General features: G+C 44.7%; 1 protein-coding gene across 1 annotated transcript in view; it reads right to left on the bottom strand.

The window, feature by feature from the left end:
- Nucleotides 1-20,901, bottom strand: part of CLSTN1 (calsyntenin 1) — a 168,032-nt gene that overhangs the window by 20,450 nt on the left and 126,681 nt on the right. Inside the window, exon 16 of the mRNA XM_088457161.1 lies at nucleotides 19,595-19,740. Within this exon, the coding sequence (XP_088313287.1) occupies nucleotides 19,595-19,740 (146 nt within the window). The remainder of the gene's footprint in view (nucleotides 1-19,594; nucleotides 19,741-20,901) is intronic.

The following is a 20,901-nucleotide window of genomic DNA, read 5'->3' as shown; positions in this document are numbered from 1 at the left end:
CTCCCAAGTAAGAGGCGGCTGTATAATGTATAATATGGGAATAATAACCGTGTAACTCCCATGTAAGAGGCGGCTGTATAATGTAGAATATGGGAATAATAACCGTGTAACTCCCATGTAAGAGGCGGCTGTATAATGTATAATATTGGAATAATAACGGTGTAACTCCGATGTAAGAGGCGGCTGTATAATGTATAATATGGGAATAATAACGGTGTAACTCCCATATAAGAGGCGGCTGTATAATGTATAATATGGGAATAATAACGGTGTAACTCCCATGTAATAGGCGGCTGTATAATGTATAATATGGGAATAATAACGGTGTAACTCCCATGTAAGAGGGGGCTGTATAATATGGGAATAATAACGGTGTAACTCCCATATAAGAGGCGGCTGTATAATGTATAATATGGGAATAATAACGGTGTAACTCCCAAGTAAGAGGCGGCTGTATAATGTATAATATGGGAATAATAACCGTGTAACTCCCATGTAAGAGGCGGCTGTATAATGTAGAATATGGGAATAATAACCGTGTAACTCCCATGTAAGAGGCGGCTGTATAATGTATAATATTGGAATAATAACGGTGTAACTCCGATGTAAGAGGCGGCTGTATAATGTATAATATGGGAATAATAACGGTGTAACTCCCATATAAGAGGCGGCTGTATAATGTATAATATGGGAATAATAACGGTGTAACTCCCATGTAATAGGCAGCTGTATAATGTATAATATGGGAATAATAACGGTGTAACTCCCATGTAAGAGGGGGCTGTATAATATGGGAATAATAACGGTGTAACTCCCATATAAGAGGCGGCTGTATAATGTATAATATGGGAATAATAACGGTGTAACTCCCATGTAAGAGGCGGCTGTATAATGTATAATATGGGAATAATAACGGTGTAACTCCCATATAAGAATCGGCTGTATAATGTATAATATGAGAATAATAACGGTGTAACTCCCATGTAAGAGGCGGCTGTATAATGTATAATATGAGAATAATAACCGTGTAACTCCCATATAAGAGGCGGCTGTATAATGTATAATATGGGAATAATAACCGTGTAACTCCCATGTAAGAGGCGGCTGTATAATGTATAATATGGGAATAATAACCGTGTAACTCCCATGTAAGAGGCGGCTGTATAATATGGGAATAATAACCGTGTAACTCCCATGTAAGAGGCGGCTGTATAATGTATAATATGGGAATAATAACCGTGTAACTCCCATGTAAGAGGCGGCTGTATAATGTATAATATGAGAATAACGGTGTAACTCCCATTTAAGAGGCGGCTGTATAATGTATAATATGGGAATAATAACCGTGTAACTCCCATGTAATAGGCGGCTGTATAATGTATAATATGGGAATAATAACGGTGTAACTTCCATGTCTAAGAGGCGGCTGTATAATGTATAATATAGGCATAATAACCGTGTAACTCCCATGTAAGAGGCGGCTGTATAATGTATAATATGGGAATAATAACGGTGTAACTCCCATATAAGAGGCGGCTGTATAATGTATAATATGAGAATAATAACCGTGTAACTCCCATGTAATAGGTGGCTGTATAATGTATAACATGGGAACAATAATAACGGTGTAACTCCCATGTAAGAGGCGGCTGTATAATGTATAATATGGGAATAATAATAACGGTGTAACTGCCATGTAAGAGGCGGCTGTATAATGTATAATATGGGAATAATAACGGTGTAACTCCCATGTAAGAGGCGGCTGTATAATGTATAATATGGGAATAATAACCGTGTAACTCCTATGTAATAGGCGGCTGTATAATGTATAACATGGGAATAATAATAACGGTGTAACTCCCATGTAAGAGGCGGCTGTATAATGTACAACATGGGAATAATAATAACGGTGTAACTCCCATGTAAGAGGCGGCTGTACAATGAATAATATGAGAATAATAACCGTGTAACTCCCATGTAAGAGGCGGCTGTATAATGTATAATATGGGAATAATAATAACCGTGTAACTCCCATGTAAGAGGCGGCTGTATAATGTATAATATGGGAATAATAACGGTGTAACTCCCATGTAAGAGGGGGCTGTATAATGTATAATATGGGAATAATAACCGTGTAACTCCCATGTAAGAGGCGGCTGTATAATGTATAATATGGGAATAATAACGGTGTAACTCCCATGTAAGAGGCGGCTGTATAATGTATAATATGGGAATAATAACGGTGTAACTCCCATGTAAGAGGCGGCTGTATAATGTATAATATGGGAATAATAACGGTGTAACTCCCATGTAAGAGGCGGCTGTATAATGTATAATATGAGAATAATAACCGTGTAACTCCCATGTAAGTGGCGGCTGTATAATGTATAACATGGGAATAATAATATCTGTGTAACTCCCATGTAAGAGGCGGCTGTATAATGTATAATATGGGAATAATAACTATGTAACTCCCATGTAAGAGGCGGCTGTATAATGTATAATATGGGAATAATAACGATGTAACTCCCATGTAAGAGGCGGCTGTATAATGTATAATATGGGAATAATAACGGTGTAACTCCCATGTAAGAGGGGGCTGTATAATGTATAATATGGGAATAATAACCGTGTAACTCCCATGTAAGAGGCGGCTGTATAATGTATAATATGTGAATAATAACGATGTAACTCCCATGTAAGAGGCGGCTGTATAATGTATAATATGGGAATAATAACGGTGTAACTTCCATGTAAGAGGCGGCTGTATAATGTATAATATGGGAATAATAACGGTGTAACTCCCATATAAGAGGCGGCGGTATAATGTATAATATGAGAATAATAACCGTGTAACTCCCATGTAATAGGTGGCTGTATAATGTATAACATGGGAACAATAATAACGGTGTAACTCCCATGTAAGAGGCGGCTGTATAATGTATAATATGGGAATAATAACCATGTAACTCCCATGTAAGAGGCGGCTGTATAATATGGGAATAATAACCGTGTAACTCCCATGTAAGAGGCGGCTGTATAATGTATAATATGGGAATAATAACCGTGTAACTCCCATGTAAGAGGCGGCTGTATAATGTATAATATGAGAATAATAACGGTGTAACTCCCATGTAAGAGGCGGCTGTATAATGTATAATATGGGAATAATAACTGTGTAACTCCCATGTAATAGGCGGCTGTATAATGTATAATATGGGAATAATAACGGTGTAACTCCCATGTCTAAGAGGCGGCTGTATAATGTATAATATAGGCATAATAACCGGGTAACTCCCGTGTAAGAGGCGGCTGTATAATGTATAATATAGGAATAATAACGATGTAACTCCTATATAAGAGGCGGCTGTATAATGTATAATATGAGAATAATAACCGTGTAACTCCCATGTAATAGGCGGCTGTATAATGTATAACATGGGAACAATAATAACGGTGTAACTCCCATGTAAGAGGCGGCTGTATAATGTATAATATGGGAAAAATAATAACGGTGTAACCCCCATGTAAGAGGCGGCTGTATGATGTATAATATGGGAATAATAACGGTGTAACTCCCATGTAAGAGGCGGCTGTATAATGTATAATATGGGAATAATAACGGTGTAACTCCCATGTAAGAGGCGGCTGTATAATGTATAACATGGGAATAATAATAACGGTGTAACTCCCATGTAAGAGGCGGCTGTATAATGAATAATATGAGAATAATAACCGTGTAACTCCCATGTAAGAGGCAGCTGTATAATGTATAATATGGGAATAATAATAACGGTGTAACTCCCATGTAAGAGGCGGCTGTATAATGTATAATATGGGAATAATAACGGTGTAACTCCCATGTAAGAGGGGGCTGTATAATGTATAATATGGGAATAATAACCGTGTAACTCCCATGTAAGAGGCGGCTGTATAATGTATAATATGGGAATAATAATGGTGTAACTCCCATGTAAGAGGAGGCTGTATAATGTATAATATGGGAATAATAACGGTGTAACTCCCAAGTAAGAGGCGGCTGTATAATGTATAATATGGGAATAATAACCGTGTAACTCCCATGTAAGAGGCGGCTGTATAATGTAGAATATGGGAATAATAACCGTGTAACTCCCATGTAAGAGGCGGCTGTATAATGTATAATATTGGAATAATAACGGTGTAACTCCGATGTAAGAGGCGGCTGTATAATGTAGAATATGGGAATAATAACGGTGTAACTCCCATATAAGAGGCGGCTGTATAATGTATAATATGGGAATAATAACGGTGTAACTCCCATGTAATAGGCGGCTGTATAATGTATAATATGGGAATAATAACGGTGTAACTCCCATGTAAGAGGGGGCTGTATAATATGGGAATAATAACGGTGTAACTCCCATATAAGAGGCGGCTGTATAATGTATAATATGGGAATAATAACGGTGTAACTCCCATGTAAGAGGCGGCTGTATAATGTATAATATGGGAATAATAACGGTGTAACTCCCATATAAGAATCGGCTGTATAATGTATAATATGAGAATAATAACGGTGTAACTCCCATGTAAGAGGCGGCTGTATAATGTATAATATGAGAATAATAACCGTGTAACTCCCATATAAGAGGCGGCTGTATAATGTATAATATGGGAATAATAACGGTGTAACTCCCATGTAAGAGGCGGCTGTATAATGTATAATATGGGAATAATAACCGTGTAACTCCCATGTAAGAGGCGGCTGTATAATATGGGAATAATAACCGTGTAACTCCCATGTAAGAGGCGGCTGTATAATGTATAATATGGGAATAATAACCGTGTAACTCCCATGTAAGAGGCGGCTGTATAATGTATAATATGAGAATAATAACGGTGTAACTCCCATTTAAGAGGCGGCTGTATAATGTATAATATGGGAATAATAACCGTGTAACTCCCATGTAATAGGCGGCTGTATAATGTATAATATGGGAATAATAACGGTGTAACTTCCATGTCTAAGAGGCGGCTGTATAATGTATAATATAGGCATAATAACCGTGTAACTCCCATGTAAGAGGCGGCTGTATAATGTATAATATGGGAATAATAACGGTGTAACTCCCATATAAGAGGCGGCTGTATAATGTATAATATGAGAATAATAACCGTGTAACTCCCATGTAATAGGTGGCTGTATAATGTATAACATGGGAACAATAATAACGGTGTAACTCCCATGTAAGAGGCGGCTGTATAATGTATAATATGGGAATAATAATAACGGTGTAACTGCCATGTAAGAGGCGGCTGTATAATGTATAATATGGGAATAATAACGGTGTAACTCCCATGTAAGAGGCGGCTGTATAATGTATAATATGGGAATAATAACCGTGTAACTCCTATGTAATAGGCGGCTGTATAATGTATAACATGGGAATAATAATAACGGTGTAACTCCCATGTAAGAGGCGGCTGTATAATGTACAACATGGGAATAATAATAACGGTGTAACTCCCATGTAAGAGGCGGCTGTACAATGAATAATATGAGAATAATAACCGTGTAACTCCCATGTAAGAGGCGGCTGTATAATGTATAATATGGGAATAATAATAACGGTGTAACTCCCATGTAAGAGGCGGCTGTATAATGTATAATATGTGAATAATAACGATGTAACTCCCATGTAAGAGGGGGCTGTATAATGTATAATATGGGAATAATAACCGTGTAACTCCCATGTAAGAGGCGGCTGTATAATGTATAATATGGGAATAATAATGGTGTAACTCCCATGTAAGAGGCGGCTGTATAATGTAGAATATGGGAATAATAACCGTGTAACTCCCATGTAAGAGGCGGCTGTATAATGTATAATATGGGAATAATAACGGTGTAACTCCCATGTAAGAGGCGGCTGTATAATGTATAATATGGGAATAATAACGGTGTAACTCCCATGTAAGAGGCGGCTGTATAATGTATAATATGGGAATAATAACGGTGTAACTCCCATGTAAGAAGCGGCTGTATAATGTATAATATGAGAATAATAACCGTGTAACTCCCATGTAAGTGGCGGCTGTATAATGTATAACATGGGAATAATAATATCTGTGTAACTCCCATGTAAGAGGCGGCTGTATAATGTATAATATGGGAATAATAACGGTGTAACTCCCATGTAAGAGGCGGCTGTATAATGTATAATATGGGAATAATAACGGTGTAACTCCCATATAAGAGGCGGCTGTATAATGTATAATATGAGAATAATAACCGTGTAACTCCCATGTAATAGGTGGCTGTATAATGTATAACATGGGAACAATAATAACGGTGTAACTCCCATGTAAGAGGCGGCTGTATAATGTATAATATGGGAATAATAATAACGGTGTAACTGCCATGTAAGAGGCGGCTGTATAATGTATAATATGGGAATAATAACGGTGTAACTCCCATGTAAGAGGCGGCTGTATAATGTATAATATGGGAATAATAACCGTGTAACTCCTATGTAATAGGCGGCTGTATAATGTATAACATGGGAATAATAATAACGGTGTAACTCCCATGTAAGAGGCGGCTGTACAATGAATAATATGAGAATAATAACCGTGTAACTCCCATGTAAGAGGCGGCTGTATAATGTATAATATGGGAATAATAATAACGGTGTAACTCCCATGTAAGAGGCGGCTGTATAATGTATAATATGGGAATAATAACGGTGTAACTCCCATGTAAGAGGGGGCTGTATAATGTATAATATGGGAATAATAACCGTGTAACTCCCATGTAAGAGGCGGCTGTATAATGTATAATATGGGAATAATAATGGTGTAACTCCCATGTAAGAGGCGGCTGTATAATGTATAATATGGGAATAATAACGGTGTAACTCCCATGTAAGAGGCGGCTGTATAATGTATAATATGGGAATAATAACGATGTAACTCCCATGTAAGAGGCGGCTGTATAATGTATAATATGGGAATAATAACGGTGTAACTCCCATGTAAGAGGCGGCTGTATAATGTATAATATGAGAATAATAACCGTGTAACTCCCATGTAAGTGGCGGCTGTATAATGTATAACATGGGAATAATAATATCTGTGTAACTCCCATGTAAGAGGCGGCTGTATAATGTATAATATGGGAATAATAACGATGTAACTCCCATGTAAGAGGCGGCTGTATAATGTATAATATGGGAATAATAACGGTGTAACTCCCATGTAAGAGGCGGCTGTATAATGTATAATATGGGAATAATAACGGTGTAACTCCCATGTAAGAGGCGGCTGTATAATGTATAATATGGGAATAATAACCGTGTAACTCCCATGTAAGAGGCGGCTGTATAATGTATAATATGGGAATAATAACGGTGTAACTCCCATGTAAGAGGCGGCTGTATAATGTATAATATGGGAATAATAACGGTGTAACTCCCATGTAAGAGGCGGCTGTATAATGTATAATATGGGAATAATAACGGTGTAACTCCCATGTAAGAGGCGGCTGTATAATGTATAATATGAGAATAATAACGGTGTAACTCCCATGTAAGAGGCGGCTGTATAATGTATAATATGAGAATAATAACCGTGTAACTCCCATGTAAGTGGCGGCTGTATAATGTATAACATGGGAATAATAATAACGGTGTAACTCCCATGTAAGAGGCGGCTGTATAATGTATAATATGGGAATAATAACGGTGTAACTCCCATGTAAGAGGCGGCTGTATAATGTATAATATGAGAATAATAACCGTGTAACTCCCATGTAAGTGGCGGCTGTATAATGTATAACATGGGAATAATAATAACGGTGTAACTCCCATGTAAGAGGGGGCTGTATAATGTATAATATGGGAATAATAACCGTGTAACTCCCATGTAAGAGGGGGCTGTATAATGTATAATATGGGAATAATAACCGTGTAACTCCCATGTAAGAGGCGGCTGTATAATGTATAATATGGGAATAATAACGGTGTAACTCCCATGTAAGAGGTGGCTGCATAATGTATAATATGGGAATAATAACGGTGTAACTCCCATGTAAGAGGCGGCTGTATAATGTATAATATGGGAATAATAACCGTGTAACTCCCATGTAAGAGGCGGCTGTATAATGTATAATATGGGAATAATAACCGTGTAACTCCCATGTAAGAGGCGGCTGTATAATGTATAATATGGGAATAATATCTGTGTAACTCCCATGTAAGAGGCGGCTGTATAATGTATAATATGGGAATAATAACGATGTAACTCCCATGTAAGAGGCGGCTGTATAATGTATAATATGGGAATAATAACCGTGTAACTCCCATGTAAGAGGCGGCTGTATAATGTATAATACGGGAATAATAACGGTGTAACTCCCATGTAAGAGGCGGCTGTATAATGTATAATATGGGAATAATAACCGTGTAACTCCCATGTAAGAGGGGACTGTATAATATGGGAATAATAACCGTGTAACTCCCATGTAAGAGGCGGCTGTATATGCCCTCAGGCTGTGGGCGGAGTATAGGGGGAAGGACTGAAGCATCCTGGGATTGCAAAGCTTTGCTGTTGGTGTCCGGTCCTCCAGGTCCCACCTACACCCCATTGTCTCCCTGTGGAGCCCTATGGACCCTGAAGTAGAAATTACCTTTATTAATGGGGTTTCCATTAATGTATTAGGGAAATTTATGCAGATTAGTCCACACTGCACAGTAACTTTGTGCCTTACTGACTCCCGTAGAGTATATGGTTTAATTAGGTTGCTGCGGGCAACAGACCCAGGGACCGTCAGCTCAGCGCCCCCTACTTAAAACTGAGTATTTTTTGTTGACCATTTCAGAATAAAACAGATTTACAAAGAGAACGCCGGCCCTTAGGTACAGAGAGAATGCATATAGGGGCTAGTGATCGCAGCAGAGGAGCGGCAGTAACAGGGTCCTAGACGGGGACCCAGACACACATCGTGATGTTAGCCCTGGCCAAAGCTGGATGGACAACAAATCAACTATCCAGTGGTAGATAAAGGGACACCCCATAGAGACAGGTTCTAGAAGAAAGAAGCAGAGTATCTACACCAGTACGGGGGATGGCTCCACCACCGCCAATCTCTACGTTATCGCTTCCCGCTTTGCCTTTAGCGACACAATAAGTGCAACTATAATACATATCCCCCTTTGCTTCTCTCCCAGTAGGGGGAAACGTAATGGCTGGAATTGTGGCGATGTCTGCCTGGGGTTTTGTTTTTTAAGAGGCAATAATTTAAAAAGCAGGTTGGTTTTTCATTTTAAATTATTGCCACCTAAAAAAACAAGAGATATGGTAAGAACTTACCTTTGTTATCTCTGTTTCTACGAAGTCCATAGGGTCCACAGGGTTGACCTTGGGGTATAGGTTGGGAACCAAATCCGGGCACCACGCAGTTAAAGCTTTTAGCTCCCAGGATGCACTTGGGTCCACTCTCCCTATAACCCCGCCCCCCAGCCAGAGGCACCTCAGATTGTAAGTAGCCAAAGGCCGGAGGAGGAGAGAAAAAGAGAGAGAAAACTGGAACACTCTAGAACCATACTCACAGAAAAGGAGACGGGAAGCCGGTGACCAGTAACACAGCCCATATGAAGCCAGGTGCGTCAGGGCGGGCGCCCTGTGGACCCTATGGACTTCGTAGAAACAGAGATAACAAAGGTAAGTTCTTACCATATCTCTTGTTTTCTACTTCAGGGTCCATAGGGGGTCCACAGGGTTGACCTTGGGGATGTCCCAAAGCAGTTCAACCAAGGGTGGGGACGCTCCTGTGCTGAGAGGAGAATCCGTCGCCAAAAAGGAAGCATCCTGAGAGGCAAAGGAAACCAATGCCTAGAACCTTAAAAAGGTATGGACAGAAGACCACGTGGACACCTAGTAAGGCAAAACAGCCGAGGCGCCACGACGAGCCGCCCACGAGGGTTACACGGCCCGAGAAAAAAAAAAACAAGCCTCAACGACAGAAATGCCCCCCCATGGGTAGGCCCCTGAGGAAGACATACGAGGCCATCCAGTCAACATTTCATTATAGGCCGGCCATCGTTTCCTGTTAAAACCAGAAACCGCAGACCACCAATAAGGAGTCCGCTTACCATAAGGAACTTGAACGGATCACATAAAGCCAAAGAGGCCGGACCACAGTCCATGAGGCCACAACAGCCGAGAGGACTGGGAACTGAATGGCCATACCATAAGTTCCAGAATAATATGGAACCTAAAAACCACTTTAAGAAGAAACACAGGGCGAGAGCAACTCACACCCTGACATGATGCCCTCCAGAAGAGGGAGCCACATGAGAACGCTCCCCATTCAGACACTCTCCTGGTTGATTTAAACACCCTGAGAGAGAGAGAGAGAGAGCTTAAACAATAGACCATGTAATGGCTATCACAACCAGCGGTTCCATTGACTGTCCCCGGAGGGAACAAAGAACCACTACTAACTCCCCAGGAGTCCCTAGGGAGGACAAGTGGAGACATAATCCAGAAAACACTCCAAAGGATGAACTGGATATCAGAGCGGAGCAATTCCATATCTTAACCATACCGACAGTGTAGAGATCCGCACTGTCAGGAAGGCCAGGCCAAGGGTGAAACCCAAGCCAGCTGGAAGGAATGCCAGAATATCTGGAAATCCTGGACACCGGAGGATCGTATCGACAGGTACGATACCATAAGAATTATGTATGCCACAGTCCGTGGCAGATCCCAGCAAAGTCTGGCCTATCTGCTCTAAACATCTCAATGAAGACAGAGCCAGGGAAGCCCGAGGACCACAGTAGGGGCGCAGTTAAAGACAAGCGATCCAGATCCAGGGAAAAACAAGGACCCTGAGACAACAGGTCCAGATAGTGAAGCAGTAGGAACGGAGCATCGAGGAGGAGACTCCGAAAATCTTAGTACCAGTGATGTCTGGGACGACCTGGAGCCCCCAGAAGGAAAGCCCCTCCGTCTCGAATTAAACTTCCGAAGACCTCGAGGAAGAAGGGAGACCGGAGGACACAGGTACACAAAGTGGAAGGACCACTTCACTGACAAAGAGTCACTGAAGGTAGCTTCAGTACTCCTAGAGCTGGACTGTAACACCGGTAATGTGTGATCGAGTCAGAAGGCCATGGGGATCAACCCCCTCAGGGAGGCCCCCTCTGCTCACCAGGAGTTGAAACCTCTCTTGGAGAAGAGACTAGTCCCCGGGATGCACGCCGTGACGGCTGAGGAAGCCCGCTTCCCAATGGAGAGCTCCGGGAATAAACACCGCAGAGTTGGCCAGGAGAAGACCCTTGGACTATGTCAGAATGGGTGACATTCCTAACATTGCCACCCAACTACCAGTGTTGCCTAGATGGAAGCCACTGTTGTGACACTGTCGGACTGAACCTATTCAGGTTAACCGTGACAAATGGGTTAGGCCAGAGTGAAAGTCCAAGACAGCTTAAAGTATCAACAAGTTAAGTGGCAGGGCAGAAGCGACAGACGTCCAACTGCCCCGAAATGAATGCGGACCAGACACTGTCTTTAGCAAAGAACACCCTGGACGAGATGGCCATAGCCACCCGGACAGAGACCAACTCGCCTCCGTAGAAAGTATCATCGTTCGAACAGCGATCCGGTGGAAAAAACTCGATCCATCTGGAGGGGAGTCAATTATGGCAAGGCCTGGAATGGAACTGAGCACATTCCACCCTACCAAAAGGTAGACACTCTGGTAGACCGCGCATCACAAAGAGTAATGACATATGTCGACTGCGTAGATATCCGCACACTCGAAGTTGAAGAGTGGAGATCTTGTCTTACGCCAGAAAAATTCTCAGATTCTGAGAATCCAGCAGTGCTCCCAGATGAAGAAAACCCTGTGAGGGATGCAGGGAGGACTTTTCTGTGACGAGAAGAAGCCCCGGTTATCCTGACCTGGCGGTAAAGTACCTTGGTGATCCTGCTAAAAGTAGGAGACCGTCCAGAGAAAGGAGCATTCGGATATACTGAACAGGTGAACTGTCAGAAAATCCATAAAGCTGGTAAACCCCGGTGGAGTTGAGGACAGCCCCAAAAGGCAGAGCCCGAAACTTACAAGTGTTGCTGTGGCACAGCAAACCTGAACCCATGCTGATGAGAGGGCTCTGTATGTACCCGTAGGTACGTATCCTGAATACTCGGATATACCATAAAATCCCCAGGTTCCAAACATCGGATGATGGAGCATGGACGATTCCACCTGAGTCAAGGCACCGTTGGAATCTGATTCAGGGATTTGAGACAGAGTATAGGCAAAGGAGGACCAGTCGGTCACCGCCCCAAAAAGAAAGTAGAACAACCAGTCCCTCACTGAGATAGTGAGGTTGGCCGAAATAGCTCTGCTTACCACAAAGACTGTATAGCTTTCTGGGATTGTAAGGCCCTGATCAGTTCTGAAGAAGGGCCCGTGTAACAATGCCTGTGAGGAGGCTGCATGAGCAATGAGAGGCCGTTGAGAATCAGTACCTCACTCTGGAAATTCCCCAGATGTAGACCTGTCCCGTCAGGCTGAGGGTATATCCTCAGGTGTAGAAACAGGGTCGTCCGGAAGTCCAGGACTGCTCGGTACTGGATATGGTGGCCCCCGTGGAGGCCGACAGCCTAGGAAAAAACAGGCCTTTAGGCTGACCCTGAGGACAAAAAGACTTAACAGAGTTAGTCCGAATGTAGTGGGAGTAGCTAAAGACGGTATCTCCCCATTAGTGATACTGCCAATGATGCAACGATCTTGTCAAGGTCAGGACCAAACAAGAACTTCCCCCTGGAAGGAGTGTGCACCTCTGCTTTCCCATAACGCAGCCATAGGGTACTAAGGCGGATACAGACGCCGCCGAAACCCTGAAAGTTAGAAGACCGGCATCCCATGAGGTAATCCCACATATGACCACTGCATATTTTGTGAGCGGCAAAAAGATATTTGAACCTCAGACGTGTTGGAGGGGAAAAACGTCACAAAAGCATCACCATGCGATGGCCATGGTAGGACGGGCAACAAGCCCTGAAAACTTGAGTACATTGATTTCAGGCAAAGTTACCACCTACGGATCCGTAAAATTCGTCCAGGCCGGGATGGGAGGCGTATTAATGCCTGTAACCCGATGATTAACATACAAATCCATCCCAGAAAGGGATTTCCATTACTTGTGAGGACCCTCAGGGAATGGGAAACAGGAGGCCTTTGTGACTCCTCGTATCTGGGGACAGCCAGACTCCCGCTATGAGATCCACCCGCTGGGCAGAAAACGGGAGATGTATGATACTGGTGCAGGATCGACATTCTCTATATCCAGAATGAGCCTGGCTACCAGCCCCAAAGCAGGGATAATAATACTTGAGATCGGCTCCCCCCCCTGTGAGAGGGAAAGAGCCGAATATACCATCCAGTTCACGGCAGAGCCACTGGTCAGTAACCACAGGGCGTATATCACGCCAATGAGTATTTCGTATAAAACGACATCCACCAGGGTGGCCGTTGTGGTAATCCCTGCAAGGGGAATGACAGACCGATGTGGTATCGGAGGTAATTCATGTACTGTGAAAAACCCCGGCAGGGAGCGATAGTCTGTGACACAGGGGTAAATTGCAAGAAATTGCGAGATACCCCGAGTTCAAAAGGGCAGTATGGTGAAGTAACTCCCAGCGAGTGACGACAATGGGGCCCGCCCGGCGATCCTCAAAGGAGAGGATCCTGAGAAACAACGCCCTTTAAGGGGGTCGTGCAAGGGGCCCGGCACCAGATGGTGCCGCATACGTAAACCTTTCTGAGTTAAAATCCTCCGCACTAATTCCTGCAGGCTATGACTTGCAGGATAGCAATAATGGGTGCAGTATCGTGTGCAATCTCCTGGTCAGATATATCTGACTATCTTGACGGAAATATTAAGCAGCGCCATACCGGTCCTGACTGACGCTAAGATTAGCTGCAGGAACCCATTATCAGCGTACGCAACTCACAGTTCCATCTAAAATATGGCAACGTGCAGCACGCAACAGTATGTGACAAACCTCACAGATATTAACAAATATATATATGTGAGGTCTCAGAACCACCCCAGGTACACCTGTATTAGGGCAGATAAAGAAAAGGGATAGATATACACTGACAGGTGAGAGAAAAAGCAGACAGTCAGCACTAGCATAAGTCACATACAATGCAGAAAAATATATATACATACATAAGCATGACATATAATATACTGCACAATGTCGCTACATTCAACTGCCCAGATTCAGTGTCTGGGAAGGCTATAGCGCTGTGTACACTCACCCAAAATGGCCAGGTACGCAGGGGGACTGGGCTCACTGACATCCTAGGAGTTCTGCAGCACCACAGAGAGAAAATGGCCGCTGGAGACCTCAGAAGAAGCGTGGCCCGCGGAGGAAGCAGCTCAGCGACGCCAGACTGTAGTATTGAAAGGCGCGCTGAGCTGAGGGGAGGAGCCGCTAGACAGGGAAGGCTTCCTCCCCTGGCTAGCAATTAACCCCCCGGGATGCCGGCTCCCGCTGCCGCTATAATCCCTGGTGGGCTGTGGACACGCGGGGTATGCCTCCATGGAGGGGGAGCCCGCCGCCACCGCTAGCGCCTCCGGTCTGTCCCCAGAGACCGGAGGCATAAGGCTGCATTATTCACACGTGGATCACCGCAAGCGGTGACCACGCGACTTACCTGTCCCCGTCGATCCGGCAGCAGCCCAGGGATTCCTCCAGAGCCCGGCTAGTACAGACTCTGGGGTCCCGCTGCGATCCCCAGATCTGTACTGGCGTCGCAGCGCCGGCGGGGTGTAGGAGCGGCAGCTCAGACGTCCATTGGACAGTCTGATGCTGCCGCTCTGAAGAGTAGTAAAAAAAAATAATAAAATAAAACTCTTTTAAGCTTAGGGGCTGCTAAGCAGCCCCCCTGCAGTAACGGTGACCCGACTCCGGCCGGGCACCAACTTAAACTGAGGTGCCTCTGGCTGGGGGGCGGGGTTATAGGGAGAGTGGACCCAAGTGCATCCTGGGAGCTAAAAGCTTTAACTGCGTGGTGCCCGGATTTGGTTCCCAACCTATACCCCAAGGTCAACCCTGTGGACCCCCTATGGACCCTGAAGTAGAAATATAAATAAAGTAATATGATGGAGTTTAGTGCCTAGCAATGTGAGTAACTCTTCCACGCCCTCATCATTTCTCACCTTGATTACTGCTCCTCTGTGGCTTCCTAACTCCCACCTCGCCCCTCCCTAGTCTATCCTCAACTCTGCTGCCCACCTCATGTTCCTCTCTCATCGCTCTACCTCTGCTGCCCTCCTCATGTTCCTCTCTCATCGCTCTACCTCTGCTGTCCACCTCATGTTCCTCTCTCATCGCTCTACCTCTGCTGCCCGCCTCATGTTCCGCTCTCATCGCTCTACCTCTGCTGCCCACCTCAAGTTCCTCTCCCATCGCTCTACCTCTGCTGCCCATCTCATGTTCCTATCTCATCGCTATACCTCTGCTGCCCGCCTCATGTTCCTCTCATCGCTCAACCTCTGCTGTCCTCCTCATGTTCATCTCTCATTGCTCTACCTCTGCTGTCTGCCTCATTTTCCGCTCTCCTCGCTCTACCTCTGCTGCCCACCTCATGTTCCTCTCCCATCGCTCTACCTCATGTTCCTATCTCATTGCTATACCTCTGCTGCCCGCCTCATGTTCCTCTCTCATCGCTCTACCTCTGCTGCTCGCCTCATGTTCCACTCTCATCGCTCTACCTCTGCTGTCCGCCTCATGTTCCACTCTCATCGCTCTACCTCTGCTGCCCACCTCATGTTCCTCTCTCATCGCTCTACCTCTGCTACCTACCTCATGTTCCTATCTCATCGCTCTACCTCTGCTGTCCTCCTCATGTTCCTCTCTCATCGCTCTACCTCTGCTGTCTGCCTCATGTTCCTCTCTCTACCTCCGCTGCCCATCTTATGTTCCTCTCTCATCGCTCTACCTCTGTTCCTCTCTCATCGCTATACCTCTGCTGCCCACCTCATGTTCCTCTCTCATCGCTCTACCTCTGCTGCCCACCTCATGTTCCTCTCATCGCTCTACCTCTGCTGCCTACCTCATGTTCCTATCTCATCGCTCTACCTCTGCTGCCCACCTCATGTTCCTCTCTCATCGCTCTACCTCTGCTGCCCATCTTATGTTCCTCTCTCATCGCTCTTCCTCTGCTGCCCATCTTACGTTCCTCTCTCATCGCTCTACCTCTGCCAGTCACTAACTATACCACTCCAAATTAAATTTAATATCCTCTCTCTCGTCCTCACTGCCCCCCCCCCTAAATCTCCTGCCTTTTCTCCTCTACACTTCCCTCTGCTAATGATTTCCGCCACACCCCCTCCCTGATCACCACGTCCCAATCTCACAATTAGGATTTCTCCTGGGCTGATCCTAACCTCTGGAATTCCCTCCCTCGAAGAGACATCCATACAGCCACCCAATGTTTAAAAACGTACCCTTATAACGCATTTAATAATTCTAGCTTGCCACCCCTCCTCCTAACTCTTCCCTCAATGTGTCCACCCATAATTCCCTACAGATTGTAAACTCGCATGAGCAGGGCCCTCTCTCCATTGTCTTCTACATAATATAATTATGTTTCTGGATTAATCTGTAATTATTTATCCTGTTGTCAGTTTTCTCACATTGTACAACGCAACGGAACGCTTGTGGCGCCTTATAAATAAAAGATACAAATAACAATAAATTATACAAAGATTTTTTGATACTTATGTAAAGGCAAGTTAGAGTTCACCCTCCCTTTCAATAAAGCCATGTATTTCAAGGCTATGTGTTACCAGGGTACAGGCACACCTCTGAGAAGGACACCATACAGTTACCAGGGAATACAGGCACATGTCTGAGAAGGACACCATACAGTTACCAGGGAATACAGGCACACCTCTGAGAGGGACACCATATAGTTACCAGGGAATACAGGCACACCTCTGAGATGGACATCATACAGTTACCAGGGAATACAGGCACACCTCTGAGAAGGACACCATACAGTTACCAGGGAATACAGGCACACCTCTGAAAGGGACACCATATAGTTACCAGGGAATACAGGCACATGTCTGAGAAGGACACCATACAGTTACCAGGGAATACAGGCACACCTCTGAGAGGGACACCATACAGTTACCAGGGAATACAGGCACACCTCTGAGAAGGACACCATACAGTTACCAGGGAATACAGGCACACCTCTGAGAAGGACACCATACAGTTACCAGGGAATACAGGCACACCTCTGAGAGGGACACCTTATAGTTACCAGGGAATACAGGCACACCTCTGAGAAGGACACCATACAGTTACCAGGGAATACAGTTACACCTCTGAGAAGGATACCATACAGTTACCAGGGAATACAGGCACACCACTGAGAAGGACACCATACAGTTACAAATACAGGCACACCTCTGAGGACACCATACAGTTACCAGAGAATACAGGCACACCTCTGAGAAGGACACCATACAGTTACCAGGGAATACAGTTACACCTCTGAGAAGGACACCATACAGTTACCAGGGAATACAGTTACACCTCTGAGAAGGACACCATACAGTTACAAATACAGGCACACCTCTGAGGACACCATACAGTTACCAGAGAATACAGGCACACCTCTGAGAAGGACACCATACAGTTACCAGGGAATACAGTTACACCTCTGAGAAGGACACCATACAGTTACCAGGGAATACAGTTACACCTCTGAGAAGGACACCATACAGTTACCAGGGAATACAGTTACACCTCTGAGAAGGACACCATACAGTTACCAGGGAATACAGTTACACCTCTGAGAAGGACACCATACAGTTACCAGGGAATACAGGCACACCTCTGAGAGGGACACCATACAGTTACCAGGGAATACAGGCACACCTCTGAGAGGGACACCATATAGTTACCAGGGAATACAGGCACACCTCTGAGAGGGACACCATACAGTTACCAGGGAATACAGGCACATGTCTGAGAAGGACACCATACAGTTACCAGGGAATACAGGCACACCTCTGAGAGGGACACCATATAGTTACCAGGGAATACAGGCACACCTCTGAGAAGGACACCATACAGTTACCAGGGAATACAGGCACACCTCTGAGAAGGACACCATACAGTTACCAGGGAATACAGGCACATGTCTGAGAAGGACACCATACAGTTACCAGGGAATACAGTTACACCTCTGAGAAGGACACCATACAGTTATACAGTTACTAATACAGGCACACCTCTGAGAAGGACACCATACAGTTACCAGGGAATACAGTTACACCTCTGAGAAGGACACCATACAGTTACCAGGGAATACAGCACACCTCTGAGAAGGACACCATACAGTTACCAGGGAATACAGGCACACCTCTGAGAAGGACACCATACAGTTACCAGGGAATACAGTTACACCTCTGAGAAGGACACCATACAGTTACCAGGGAATACAGTTACACCTCTGAGAAGGACACCATACAGTTACCAGGGAATACAGTTACACCTCTGAGAAGGACACCATACAGTTACCAGGGAATACAGGCACACCTCTGAGAAGGACACCATACAGTTACCAGGGAATACAGGCACACCTCTGAGAAGGACACCATACAGTTACCAGGGAATACAGTTACACCTCTGAGAAGGATACCATACAGTTAACAGGGAATACAGGCACACCTCTGAGAAGGACACCATACAGTTACCAGGGAATACAGGCACATCTCTGAGAAGGACACCATACAGTTACCAGGGAATACAGTTACACCTCTGAGAAGGACACCATACAGTTACCAGGGAATACAGGCACACCTCTGAGAGGGACACCATACAGTTACCAGGGAATACAGGCACACCTCTGAGAGGGACACCATTTAGTTACCAGGGAATACAGGCACACCTCTGAGAGGGACACCATACAGTTACCAGGGAATACAGGCACATGTCTGAGAAGGACACCATACAGTTACCAGGGAATACAGGCACACCTCTGAGAAGGACACCATACAGTTACCAGGGAATACAGTTACACCTCTGAGAAGGACACCATACAGTTATACAGTTACTAATACAGGCACACTTCTGAGAAGGACACCATACAGTTACCAGGGAATACAGCACACCTCTGAGAAGGACACCATACAGTTACCAGGGAATACAGGCACACCTCTGAGAAGGACACCATACAGTTACCAGGGAATACAGTTACACCTCTGAGAAGGACACCATACAGTTACCAGGGAATACAGGCACACCTCTGAGAGGGACACCATACAGTTACTAGGGAATACAGGCACACCTCTGCGAGGGACACCATATAGTTACCAAGGAATACAGGCACACCTCTGAGAGGGACACCATATAGTTACCAGGGAATACAGTTACACCATTGAGAAGGATACCAAACAGTTACCAGGAACCACCCCGATCAGAAGGCGCCATCTGACTGGTTCCTAGTGAATGGACAGGCTGCCTTCTCACATACTAGTTTCTGTTCCCAGTCTCTTCTGTGTGCGCTCACCTCCACCTGGAACTCATTGCTGCTGTAGCGCCCGTTCAGCTCAGAACAGACCAGTTTAAACTTCCTATCAAACAGCGAGACGGTATTCCAGTTCCTGTAGCGGACCAGATGCAGAACCTCCTCATAATTTGCCATTGTGTCAACACCTGTGAGAAATGAAAGGCGCGTTAAATTCCTGCGAGACCCTCGTGTAACAGTGTTACTGCTTACGGACACCGTTACATAACATGGCGTGTTCCCCAAGCATGACTGATCAGCGGGAACACAGATATACAGTAACAGTACAAGGAACAGTCTCTCATACCAGGAACCACATGGGAATCCCAACAAAACAATGCACAAACCAGCTGCTGGGCAATACAACACCAGTAAGACCAGGGAACTGCTCCTACTGAAGACTCTGCTGCTGCGAGAACAGCTTAATCACAATGTCTGATCTCGCCTCTGTATAGTTTATTGTTCTTAATATTATTCCTTCCTCTCTTCCTTGTTTTAGGATTGGTGAATTACAATCAGCCTGTGTGAGTGCGCATCATCTCACCTCAGTAACCCCGCGACAAAAGAAGGTAGTGTGTACCCTAGTCTTCAGCCATACACCCGATACCCCTACCACTTAGTCACATAGCGCACAGAGGAATGACCTACGGGGGACTATGGGATAATTACTTGCTCAGATACCCCTACCACTTAGTCACATAGCGCACAGAGGAATGACCTACGGGGGACTATGGGATAATTACTTGCTCAGATACCCCTACCACTTAGTCACATAGCGCACAGAGGAATGACCTACGGGGGACTATGGGATAATTACTTGCTCAGTTACTCTTCAGCCATACACCAGATACCCCTACCACTTACTCACATAGCGCACAGAGGAATGACCTACGGGGGACTACGGGATAATTACTTGCTCAGTTACTCTTCATCCATACACCCGATACCCCTACCACTTACTCACATAGCGCACAGAGGAATGACCTACGGGGGACTACGGGATAATTACTTGCTCAGTTACTCTTCAGCCATACACCAGATACCCCTACCACTTACTCACATAGCGCACAGAGGAATAACCTACGGGGGACTACGGGATAATTACTTGCTCAGTTACTCTTCATCCATACACCCCATACCCCTACCACTTACTCACATAGCGCACAGAGGAATGACCTACGGGGGACTACGGGATAATTACTTGCTCAGTTACTCCTCATCCATACACCAGATACCCCTACCACTTACTCACATAGCGCACAGAGGAATGACCTACGGGGGACTACGGGATAATTACTTGCTCAGTTACT

The sequence above is a fragment of the Taudactylus pleione genome, unplaced genomic scaffold (assembly GCF_031769625.1).
Source record: "Taudactylus pleione unplaced genomic scaffold, aTauple2 ptg000740l, whole genome shotgun sequence".
Lineage (NCBI taxonomy): Eukaryota > Metazoa > Chordata > Amphibia > Anura > Myobatrachidae > Taudactylus > Taudactylus pleione.
The sequence above is the reverse complement of the archived record's forward strand: the minus strand, read 5'-3'. Positions and strand labels throughout refer to the sequence as shown.